Here is a 13,068-nt window from a genome sequence, read left to right on the forward strand (position 1 = left end):
TAGCACTCACGGATAAAGAAGTGTTGTACCTTGAGATGAACCTGGCGAATGCTTTGTACTGGCTTGTTGTGGGCGCTTATCGGCTTCATTGGGCATTTCATTGTCTCCTACATGGCAAATTCGTTTATGCGTTTGTCTGTACTTTTTTTTTTGAGCATGCGGTGGCCTCTTTGCATGTTTTTTTCTGAATAAAGCCTGTCAGTTGAAGTCTAGCGCTCTGTCCTGTCCCACCTTTTTTCCGTTAGTCTTGTTTGCACTAGTTACTACGTCACAGCATCAACACCAACTAGCCTAACTTCCTTCATTAATTGTTAAATGGCTATACAATACTCTCATGAGCGTCACAGCCAAATATTATCCTCATAGATGCAGCTGGGACAACACAATTTTGTTTGAAAGGCTGCCTGGCTTTTCCTTCAAACTTTCCAAAACCACCTCCACTACACTTAGTTACTCTGACTTAAGAGTGAACATGATGGCTACTACACAGGTTTCTTTAGATGTCACAACTAAGCAGGGCCTTCAGCAGAAGCAAAAGAATTTAATCAGTGCCGAGGTAGTGGCTCCACCTGAAAGTGAAAAAATACCGCTCTACCAACACTATGGCCTATGAAATAGGGCAATGTGGAAGAGAATTGCTCCACACTATTTCAAGGATGTATCAAGAACACATCTTGATGCAATTATGCGTGGGGAGTAGCGGGGATTGTTCTGCATGAGCACTGTTGTACAGCATTGAACACTTTTCTAATAATAAAAAGAAAAGGAAGAGTCCGAGACCATGGCCAGTATATGATTGCCAATACATAGTTCTATTCATACAAGGCACATTCAAGAACTTTTTGCTGGAAAAAATTTGTAAGAAAAATGCCCTTTAATACAAGACACATTTTACATCTCTGTCACAAAACAGCGCATAATCGAAGCACGCACCGCGCATCACTGCAGACCCGCAGACCGTCGACGCGATCAACGGAGTCTAGAAGCTTCCACAAGATACGTGAAGGCTACGGTAACGAGAGAGAGTGTGCACGCCGAAACACCCTCTCACCCGGCGAGCAGAGAGAGAGAGAGAGAGAATGACAACCCGGCTTGCACCTACGAATGAGTCACCACCCTCCTTGACGACGCTCCGACGGCCGCGATCAAAACACCCCCCCCGAGAAGTGTCTTAAAAATTCCCAGGCTATGTTCATGCTACGGGATCACGACGTCGGAGGGTGCAAAAAGCACCGGCGAAGGCAATAAAAGCGCCGTGCGGGAATCGAAAGGGGGATCAGACCGCGCCGGTGAAGAGATATTACGTGAAGACTGACCGTCTGCGGAAGAAAAGGATTTCCCGACAAGCTAGCCAATGAGTTCATCAAGCGTCTGCATTTCTGGAAGAAGTTCCTTCTTCGATATTTGCCTCGAGCTATGCCAAGATCGTCCGGCTCATGACCACCACGGGTGAATACGAGTGGACACTTCGTGTTCCTATTCATTCTGTGCTATATGTGTCGGACTCTTAGTGCTTGTCATTATTTTCCAGTGTTTTGTTAATACCCATCCGAATTGTATTGTGATGTGTCTAGCCAAAGTGTGAATGTGTGTATGTAACTGCCTTATTTGAAGAATATATTTTGTAGTGTTTTGACAACTCTGAGCTCTGACTCGGTCTTTGGAACACAACCGGCATTCGCTGGCGCACCAGAGGGCCCCTTATTAATTGTCCTTGCTTCCGTGGGGTTATTTTCGGAAGCTGATAAGTCGGCTTTGGAATTTGGCTCGGCGTTGGCGCCTTGTTCATGGGGTATGTGACAATCTCCCATACAAAGCTGTTGCTAAGCCTCCCCCTAAACTGAATTCTGGGGCTTTTCGTGCCAAAACTACAATCTGATTATGAGGCACGCCATAGTGGCAGACTCCGGATTAATTTTGACCACCTGGGGTTCTTTAACATGACCCCAATGCACGGTACATGGGCATTTTTGCATTTCACCCCCATCGAAATGCGGCTGCCACGGCTGAGATTTCATCCCGCGACCTCGTGCTTAGCAGCGCAACACCATAGCCGCTAAAGCCAATGTGGCAGGTAGCCCTCCCCTGAACTAAACTATAGTTAAAATGGAATGGAAGTCACACAGATAAAGGCCAGGGTACCAGCATGGTGATGAAATGTAATTGTTCAACCTCAATTAGTTAGCTGTGCTACTACAGATGCAATGCACACTATATTATAGCTGTGTGTGCATGCATGAATAAAAAAGGTTGTCATGGAAGGCAATGATCAGCCCTACAGTGGTAAAGAAAATACAGAAACAAAGGAATCGTTTTACTGTGCCTGATGAAAAACATGAAGCAAAGCAATTTTTTTTTACCAGCCCACTCAAAATGGCCGGTATGTGTGATAAAAGGAACTCACCTCGGGTCCTTGCATAAAAAACCTAGCTCTTCCAGCAACTGCCCTCAGCAACACCTGCCAAGAAAACAATAGAAGAGTGGCCTTCATATAACAGCCAAATCTATTAACAAAATGTAGTTATGTAAATCTGAAAACAGATTGCATCAGCTGCAGCAGCACAAATATACTTTTGTTGAGCCACAAGAAAATAAAGAAACAGTAAGGAGAAACAGCAGCTGTTTCATGAGATGTGCTGTCCCAGAATTGAACCAAACATTTAAGAACCAAACATTTTATAAAGAAAAGGGGGAGTGGGGGGGCTGGCGCGCCGAAAACGTCGGACTATAAACGCCTTGCGTTTATGCCGATGTTTGCCGCCCCCTCTATACTTCGACATGCGTGCCGTCAGCTGCTCTCTTCAGATCATGCGCAGAACGATCCCCAACCCACACGGTGCTTTGAACGGCTGTCTACGACCGTCGGCGAAGCAGATTGGGCTACGTGGGCGCCTTCCTTTCTTTTTGCAATGCATTGTGGGTCGGAGCAGTCGGTGCAAAGAACGCGTGGATGAAGCATGAGCCGCCTCTACGTTGGACTACGTTGGCCACATCCGGTTACGTTGGCTGTGCCAGTGCGTCGAACTAAAGGCGCTGTTGTTCTCAAATGTGACGTCGCGAGTGCGCGCACGCTACATCCGACTATATCCATGCCTTTAAAGTGCACACCGCCGCCGGAGGATGCCTAAGATGCCTAAGATGGAAAGAGCAAAGCTGTGCGGCCCGCAAAGCGACACCTGCGTGGCCAACATGCTCCCGTGCACTAGCACTCTGCTCATGCACAATGGCTTGAAGTTCGAATTATCGGTGGCAATGGAGATTTCAGTGTGAATTAGCGGGATGTATTGCATAACGCTTTCAATACATTGTTGGGCAGACCGCCGCGGCTACTTTGAACTATCTAAAATTTCAAATTAATGAGTTGTGAATTAACGAAGTTTTACTGCATTAAATTCAACTCGATGTCTTAGTATCCTTCACCAAGGATTACATTAGGAAAGCTGTAGCAGCTTTTTGTGGATGCAGCTGGCGACCCTGGCAGTCATTTTCAAGGTATGCCAACATCCGAAGACCCCGTATGTCAGCAGGTAACAACTTTCCCAAGAGCCTGTTTGTACATCTTGGCAATGACTAATTTGCAAGAACTCAAGGAGTAGCCACATCTGTGAGTGGGTGCCTTTCATCATCATCATCATCATAAGCCTATATTTATGTCCGCTGAAGGACGAAGACCTCTCCCTGTAATCTCCAATTACCCCTGTCTTGCGCAAGCTAATTCCAACTAGCACCTGCAAATTTCCTAACTTCATCACCCCACCTAGTTTTCTGCCGTCCTCGACTTTATGTAAACCTAAATTCTGGGGTTTATACATGCCAGAACCACAATCTGATAATGAGGCGCACCGTAGTGGAGGGGGGGGGGGGAACTCCACAATAATTTTGACCACCAGGGATACTTTAACGTGCACCCAATGCAAGGTACACTAGCGATTTCTTTTTTTTTTTTCATTCTGCCCCGGCCGAGATTGAAGCCGAGACTTCGAGCTCAGCAGCACAATTCCATGGCTACTGGGCTACCTCAGCAGGTGGGGGTGGTTTTATTGTCTAGGAGGGACTCTCAATGTTCCATGACTCAGTGTACAGTGAGTCACGGTACGTTGTAGCACACACTGCCACCTTTTTAGGAGCCTCTTTGAGATTCCCCATGTATCTGGCAAGTGCAAGCGGCGCAATATCACTGTGGAACCTTTGCTTCCGCAACTGCTTGTTCTTGCGCTTGGTGTACTGCTACCCAGTTAGCCCTAGCACAGCAGGCACACGTACACGATCGGTCTTGCGGTGAGTCTTTTCCGTAAGCGCTGTGACTGTTGCACTGAGCTGTATCTTGGGTTAATAAACCTGTGTTTGTTGGCCATCTGACTCCAGAGCCTTCCCTGCGGCGTGTCAGAGAGTCAACAAACCCTGCCATAGTGACTGTGTGTTGTGGAGTGAAGGAGAACTGAGCCCTTTCCTGACCAGAGCTCGTAGGATGAACCTTGCGCCGACCCATCTCCACACATAACATGTGTGCAGAAGGTGTCGTAATCTTCTGTGACATCTACTCCAAATGTGGAGTGGATGAGACTTGGTGCTTGCGCTCCTCATCCCGATGTCAGATCACCATCCATCTATCTAAACTGAGTGATACAGGTAAAGCAAGCTGCTGCTTTAAAACAAGGATACATGGCAATATGTTTCTCGCCAAAACACTTTCCTAGCTAGATCGTCAATGAAGGATGTCCCACAAACTCCATGTTGTGCACGTGTTTGCAATATGTTATGCTCCGTGGTAGGATTCACTACGTGTGAATGCTACCACGACATTCACACGTAGCTTCCATCACTGCTTGCACTGGCTTTCAGTACATGGCACTGTAATTATTGTTAAACAGCCGAGAATCAAACGTATGTCCTCATGCACAGCAGTGCAATGCCATAGCCACTGAGCCACCACAGCATGTAGCCCTTGTTAAAATGCAAGAAGATGGTCAACAAGATTGTGGGACAAATTTCTGACATGCTGTAACCTGAAAAAACATTTTATTTGAACAAACGTCAGGAAAAGTATAACTGCTCTCTGAAATGCACAATATATACTCTACTGACACGAATGTGGGTCTGAATCATCTTGGAAGTGGAGCCATTAAAGGAAAACAGACATCCACCCAAATGTAGCAATTGCTACAAAGGAAACCCAACCGGGTTCCTGAGCCACACTCAATTATTTTTAGAAATGTCGCTTCCATTGCATGTCAACAAGTTACAACCAGTGGAGGCAGATATAAAGATGTAAACAAGCACACTTCCCCCCAGCATTATTTTCTCGCCCTAAGGTGCATGAGCACCATTGGCAGATAGGCAGTAGAAACATCAACCACCCTAGTTTACACACAAAATCATTATGCTGGGCTTGGACGTTAAATCACTTAAAAGTGATGGTATCACAGCAAACAGCAAGTTACAGGTCTAAAAGTCTGGGATAAGCACTCACCTCAGCCAGAAAGAGGCTCAGCACAGCCAAGGATAATGAGCTAAGAAGAGCCACGAATGCTTCGAGTTTTGCAACTGTCAGGTAGGCACTGTGGGATCCACCGCTGCTGCTGCCACTATCACCACCGGCGCTCAGATTGAGTGAGCAGTTTTGCAACATCAGCTGAATTTCTGCATCTGAGGAGAGAGAGAAGTGGTGGTGGTTGGCGTCGGGAGAAAGACAGGCAGGGCTCAGTTTAGACACTATTACGACTAGCATTTAGCACAGTTGTGCCCGGCGGCTGTTTTTGACAAAGAATGCTGCACCGATAGACCTGCAGCACTGACATGTCATTCACGCCCATCGGTGCCTTGCAAGGCCGGGGAGCTGGCGACTAGACCAGCATCACCCGAGACTAATGGACATGCCATATGCTTCGTACCTTCAGCTGTCCGACAGCTCAGAGCTGATAGGCGAGACGAATACTGAGTCATCGGTCTTGTGCATCGTTTAACAACATCGTCGCTCTTTTCCGTCACGGTATGGACTGCGACAGTCAAACACAAGAGCTCACTTGAGAGGACGACAATGCCGCCCTTCATGGAAACGCTATTTGGCGTGAAGGCCCATCTCTCTGTCAAGCTGATCTTCATGAAAAGCCCCATCATTCTAGCAAGGAGCCAACGGCAAAAATTTCGTGGGAATGGATCAAAGTTAAGGTTACCAAATCACCAAGCGGTTGCCCGTATGTGGGGGCAGTTTCGCAACCTTGGAGGCGTAATCCGGCGGAACGGTGCAACGTCAGAGGCGGAATTTTGCCAACGTTTCGGCGATTGTGATTGGATGAGAACATCAACAGTGAATTCCCCTACGAGAGAAAGGGGGAAAAGGAAGGGCTTGAAAAGTGGACCTTGAGTGCTGTGAGTGTGCTCGTTCGTGCTCATACTTTGAATATCTCAAAATGTAAATGCTGTAAATAAACCTTTTTTGCTACTCTTGGACATCGCCCCGGACCTCTTGATCACCCGGCACCGTGGTACCTCACCAACTACGTAAACTCGTAATGACCGCTCGGACACGAGTCACAACAACTGGTGGTTGACTGCAGTGAAATGGAACCGTGAGTCAATGCCAAACCAAACAACAGAAAATAAGTTCAAGATAGATCTAGTCACTTAAACTCTTGAAGGTTTTTCAGTGTAGCGCAACCACTTCAACGACGCTTAGAAGGAACAAGACACACACATAGTGCTGCATGCGTCTCTTGTTCCTCCTCTGCATCCTTGCACTAGTTGCACTACATTAAAAAATTTTTCAAGATGACAAACCAACAAGCCCAAATCACAACAGTGACCACTTAAACTCGTACAGCAGATACAGTCACATTCCAAAAGAAAAAGTCCAGACTGGCAACAGTTGATAGAGGCTTAAGACTTAGAGAGTGACTCCAACCAAATAAGGGAATTTATTAGCCCGACGTTTCGGAGCCAATTCGGCTCCTTCTTCAGGGGGTATTCTTCGGAGGTGGCGGTGTGCCGCTTTTAAATGGTCCATCGTAAGAAAGGAAGAAGGGGGAGAGAGCAGAAGGTGGGGAGACACTTGACAGGGCACCTGTTCTTGACAGACAAAAAAGATGGAAGGGGGGGGGGGGGGGTGCTCGTGGCGTTGCTGGTTGGCTGGCTTGACCGATGCGGGGGGCGCTTTACCCACGAGAATGCCGTTGACGGGGGGCGAGACGTTTTGGTGTTGGTGACCTAGAGCGGGGGGTCCTTTCTTCCCTTCGTCGCATCTACAAGGCCATGGACATACACAGAAGGAAGGATGCCCTTCACGCGGTTTATATTACCCGCCGTATTCTGAATGTGCCACGACTCCAGTAGCAGCATTTTTCGCCAGTTTGTCTCCGTTTCTGTTCAATTCGGTTTTGTTGCTTTTCATGGTGTATATGTGCACCATATTTCGTAGTGCATCAGTGTGCAAGAACAGAATGTGTTGGTGGCTGCACGCATTTACACTCTGTATATATATGTATCCGTTTTTCTTTTCCTTACTTATACATTTTCGTATCAGTGAGTACCGCTTGTTCAACATCAATTGTATTGAATTTCCCCTGCTAGTATGTTGCCGTATGATAATAGCCAATGAAATGTTTCTCTGTCTGAAATGAAACTCTGTCTTGGGTAGTATTCATTGATGGTGTACACGCCTCGGTGAGGATTTGCGTAAAGTTCGTCCCCAGTAAAACTATCTACATATTGGTAAAGCACAAGTTCACCTGTTTCGATAACCTCTAGGATGAATAAAATAGCCCTCAAAATGCGCTCGCAAATACAGTTAAACCTGCTTATAACGAACCTCCATATAACGAATTCCTGGATATAACGAAGTTTTCCTATTCCCCACCGTTACTCCATAGAAGCACATGTATTTGAGACCTCCACGTAACGAAGTGGCAGCAGGAGACCCCCTCGAAATAACGAATTTTCCCCGCCGACAACCTAGAGATTTCGGGCCAAATTTTGTCATTTTTGCACAAGCAGCCACCGGAAGCACCTTCTCCGCCGCGACGGAATGCGAAGCGGCGGCGTCGCGCTTGGCGTGCTCGAATTCACGGCGACTGCGAGGCGAGAGCGAGCACACGTGTGCGTGCGTGCACGAGGCGGGCCTGCATCCCTCGACCCAGCGATCATGCCGCCGCGGGCTTGACCTTTCCCCCTCCCTTCAAACCTGCCGTATTAAAATGCCGATGTGGTAGCGCAAATTTAGGATCTTACTCGAATCTAATGCGCACTTTTTTCCGATAAAACGGGTCCAAAAATTGCCTGCACGTTAGAATAGAATACGACCCTAAATTTGCGCTACCATATCGCCATCGGCATTTCAACATGGCCGCCTCCTACGCATTTCGAGCCTAGCTCCCGTAGCTTCGAGCATGTGCTGTAGTATGTGTACTTAGGCATTAGTCTACCAATTTAGTTAAACAGCGAATGTTTGCAAGTTTATACGGCCGATAAACCTACTATCCTTACTTCGTATAGCTGTCTGCTAATTTGCTGTCGCACTTGATTCTTCGCCTTTCGGGCGAAACTGGGACTTTTTTGTTCATCGCAACTTTAGTGCATTGGGAGTAAATCTTGAGCGATAGTTGTATTTCTGTATGAAAGCATGAGGTGCGCAATACTGTCTAGGATTTTTTTTCCTCTCTTTTGGTCACGGAAAACGGGTGCGCGTTACAATCGAGGGTGCGTTGGAATCGAGTAAATACGGTAAGCGTTTTTTTTTTTTTTCGAATTTTCGTGCCGAACCTGCATATAACGAAATCCTCTTTATAACGAAGTTTTTCGAGAATTTGTCAATTTCGTTATATCCAGGTTTAACTGTAATACTGTATGCTCTGCAAATAATGAAATATTGGAAATTTGAAGATATTGTTTTGTCTTATGGTGCTGCTATGTCCTATGCCGTGCTCGATTATTCGCAACATGTCATTACCATTTTGTGCTACTGCCACTGATATTTTCCCAAATCAGCTAGGAAAATATTGACATTTTGCGCACATTGTTGTGACATGCACCATGCAGCTGTTGACAAAATGCCTGCATTATTGTTCATTGTTAGTGTAGTGGGGAAGAGAGTCCGCAGCCATTGAGAGAGGATGACGAAGCCCAGCCGCCCGGAGAGCGCGAGACAGTGACCGACGCTCTTGGACCAAGGCTAATAAATAAAGCACCTTTGATGCAACTGCCAACTTGCATTCCAATGGGGTTGGCAGATTGGGGTATTGCTTTTGCCGCCAGACCTGTGTTTTTAAAATACTATACCTAGTCTGAAATACTGTTGCTCAGTTTCGTGTGCTCTTTTAAGATGTATGAAGTACTTTCCCAGGATGCACGCACTTCATAATTGCACGGTGTAAGTAAAAATTAAATTAGCATCATTGTGGTCCCATGCATTCTTATGGGCTGGGTAAAGTCCGTAACCACAATCGGACATTGTTACTATCAACAGCACTGTTGCATACTACCTACATGACAAACTGCAGGAGGTCTATTGGGCACCACTGTGGAATATGTGACATTTCCCAACACCTCCTCATAAAAGCTTGTTAAACAGGCTCTACAATCTGACAGCCATTTGTAGTCATTAGTTGACAGGAATATGTTACGCTCTGTAGCTGCTATTCACTTTTTTTTGCTTACAATGGATCCTAGAGGCATGTTCACCAGAGCATCTCAGGCAAACCCTTAATGTACACACCCTGTGCAAATTGGATGTCTGTTAGCAGCTTCAGGAGAATGGCAAGTCCCGTCGCCACAGAGAGTACAATGATGAAAACATTGCAGAGACGACTAGTTAAGGCAGTCCACACACGTTCACAGGTCCTGCAAAACAACAAAGCAGTTTCTCTCAGGTCAGTAAGGTAAAATCCCAAACACCGTACTGGCAGCTGTCTACCAACTTTTCGGAAAACTTCTTGCACCAACATTCTTGTTCAAATTCTGTGATTTCAAGGAACAAAGGAAACAGCTTTCCTTCTAAGACATTCTAGCACTGCAAAAACTGTGAAACTCGCCCTGTTGGCAAAGCTTTTTGTCTCTCAAGTGTGAGTTATACTGATTATGAAAGGGTTAAGTGGGCCATTCAGCCTTTTGGAATGCATCTTGGCATTGGCATGCACCCACAAGCTGCACATAGGGCATCTTGGTGAGGAAGTACTTTGCCCAGAAAGTCAGGAAAATGTTTCTTTTAATTCATTTTCAAACAAAATTTTTTTCTGTGAGCCGTCCTTGTCTCCACACTTGGCGGTCTTGTGGTTTGTTCATATGATGAGTGACCGTATCATGCTTAATGATGCAGAACTGGGACACCTCCTCTTTGTGTCATCGGCATGTGTAAGAGAAGTATGTCCCGAAGCATGGAGGGATGAGGAGCTGACACATCACATTTTTAGGGGAAAAAGTATCTGCTGTATTCGTGACTTGTCACTGAATACAGGGTCTATACATGCATATGTACAGCTATATGACATTCAACAACAGACTGCCAAAGTTAAGACAACAAACCTTTGCCCTGGTGTGTGCTGGCTTCACCCTTGATCAGTTCTGATCTTAGCTTTGTAAACACCATATATAAATAGCTTCGTGCCTACTTTACCTGCATATAACAATATGCTTGGCAGGACATTACCAGATACTGTTGATGCTTGTGCCACAGTACATTTCTAGGCTGCCAATTTTTCAGGAAGGGAACAGCATGCAGCTGTACTTTCAGTGCAGAACAAGCTAAACAGTACAATGAATGTATCGCTCTTGAGTAGAATATGGTGTCAAAGACAGCATACAGCGTGCAATTTGCACACAAAACAAAGGAATAATAAATCATTTCCGAAGTAATATTAATAAATACGCACATCCAAGGTGAATAGGATCACCTGGTCAAAACAGGTTATTGCCCAGTTCCCATCTGAACTGCCCAAACCAATAGAAAGCAGTACAAAACGAGCTGTAGAAGCTGCAAGGTTATCTGATAATATAACCAATACAAGTAATATTTTCACACAACATGTGATAGTACGCTAACTACTCGAATAATGAAGACATAAAATTTATTTCCAAGCAATTCACGCTGGAATCAAACATTACTACATTTTCAAAAATATCGGACTCGGCGCCAAGCTACGTAGCTAGAATTTAGATAAACATACCTTTGTGTGTTTTCACTCTGACTGCTAGACGCTTCGAAATCCCAGACCAAAGGGTCAGAGTTCCTCATTAATTCTTCTTTGCTGGAAAGTACACAAGAAATTACAACACATTCACAATGGAAACAAGACATTCAGGAGGGCGATAACAGTGATATCGAGAACCGCGGTTCAATATGGATACGGACACGGCACAGCAATTAATAACCTTCTGCCGCTGGCGTACGAGACAAAATGTTGAATCTATTGGAACTCGCCCGTTTCTTAACACGCTTACAATTCGTAGATACGCAAGACAAGGCGTGTTCATAGGGGGCTTGGTGAAGTATCTACATAACCCAAGCTGAAACACTCCCGACACCCACGCACTAGGAGTTTGAATGTCGGCTTGGTCGACGATAATATATCAATACGAAAACGCATTTATAACATCATTTGTGTCATTTCAGCGTAATATGAGTCGTTAGCTGAGTATTTCAAACAAACAGGACTAGTCTAATTACACGCGAGACATCAGAAAGCAACTTAATTGCCGTGATGAACGAAACCGACACCGCGGCCTACTACGTCCCGCGGGAAAATAATAAAGCCAAATACCTGATGGAAGGCGCCATTTAGGCAGCCTCTGACACAGCGCTTGGTGCATATATGGGTGGTAAATGAGAGGGAATCATAGCGAGGACCCGTAGAGTTCTGTCTGTTCAGCTAACTTCAACGCGGAGCACACCCACACCATCATGGCACAGCCATCCCACGCACGCGCAAATGGCCAAGTGGCGTCGCTGCGGCGTTGTCATAGAAACAAAAAGCGTCACAGAACAGGTTTCAGTTTTGGTTTCAGGGAGTTTGTGCGTTGATGTGCATCGCATGGCCTTATATATCAATATTCACAAAACCCGCATTAAACGTTTCATATTTTTATTTTAGTTTTTGAGGCTTTCGATGTCTTCACAAACGGTTGACCGAAACCTCAGTAAATAAATGTTCCTGCTGAACAACTGTTCTCTTTCGCAGTCAGACTTTGTATTCATGGTGCATGTGCAGGTTCATATTGTTTACGTACGTTCGCATGTCTGTGCTTTACTGTTTTGTTTGGATGAAATCATAATTACTTGTCGCCTGTTCACGTTTTTCTTGGGGGATGAAGTAGTAGCGTCATCTGTCTTCGGACGAGCAAAACCACTACGCTTTCTTGTGCAGTCTCTGGTCATTGCCTCCGAGATTTAACGGCGTGCGCTGTTTAACCTCGGAGGCTATGCTCTGGGGTGGACGTTCTACCTATTTAGGACAGACGGCAGCACTGCCCCTCTACGTTAGAAAACAATACTTTTCCTTTTTTTTTTTTCCTTTTTTTTTTTGCCTTCTTTGGTTGGCATCGCTGCATACAGTATGTACTTTTGAACAAGAACGTTCCATAAAGAAAGTACATCGCCGGACGTTACCTTAGTGCGAAATTTGCGCGCTAACAAGCCAGGTTAGCCAGGTGTTCCGCAGTGAAAGCCAACTTTACACATCCCATATCACTCTGTAAAGAAAGTTTACACCCTTTGGGGCGTATGTTGCCCCAAAACAACATTCTAAAAAAAGGTTTCGAGAACTTTTCATGCGCCAAAACGGCCAAATGCGAACAGATGCCTTGTAATATGTGACTTAAACTGGCGTATACCGGACTGAGGCTGCAGCGCGAAATCGCAGAAAATGGAACTCTAACCTTCATTTTGTCCATTAATAATATTTCTTAATTTGGTGATCGCCCCCTCTCGCTACTGCATTCTGGGTAAAAAGCGGAGTGGTGATCGAGCTGTTCGGAAAGAAAACAGGCTTGAACTTCTGCGTGCATCAGTAAACACGCAAGAAAGTAGCCATGTGAACGGATAGACCATAATTTACACCCTTTTCACGTTTAGTTAAGGGTGTA

At 45.5% G+C, this 13,068-nt stretch overlaps 1 protein-coding gene across 2 annotated transcripts in view; it reads right to left on the reverse strand.

The window, feature by feature from the left end:
- Positions 1-11,896, reverse strand: part of LOC119446676 (uncharacterized) — a 39,601-nt gene extending 27,705 nt beyond the window's left edge. For both annotated transcript variants that reach the window (XM_037711170.2, XM_037711169.2), the window contains exons 1-5: positions 11,748-11,896; positions 11,154-11,234; positions 9,707-9,831; positions 5,471-5,646; positions 2,405-2,458 (exon numbers count right to left, since the gene is read on the reverse strand). In XM_037711170.2, coding sequence (XP_037567098.1) covers positions 2,405-2,458; positions 5,471-5,646; positions 9,707-9,831; positions 11,154-11,234; positions 11,748-11,764 — 453 coding nt within the window. In that variant the 5' untranslated portion in view covers positions 11,765-11,896. The remainder of the gene's footprint in view (positions 1-2,404; positions 2,459-5,470; positions 5,647-9,706; positions 9,832-11,153; positions 11,235-11,747) is intronic.
- Positions 11,897-13,068: the final 1,172 nt, after the last annotated feature.

Source organism: Dermacentor silvarum, chromosome 3 (genome assembly GCF_013339745.2).
Source record: "Dermacentor silvarum isolate Dsil-2018 chromosome 3, BIME_Dsil_1.4, whole genome shotgun sequence".
In the NCBI taxonomy this organism is placed as follows: Eukaryota; Metazoa; Arthropoda; class Arachnida; order Ixodida; family Ixodidae; genus Dermacentor; species Dermacentor silvarum.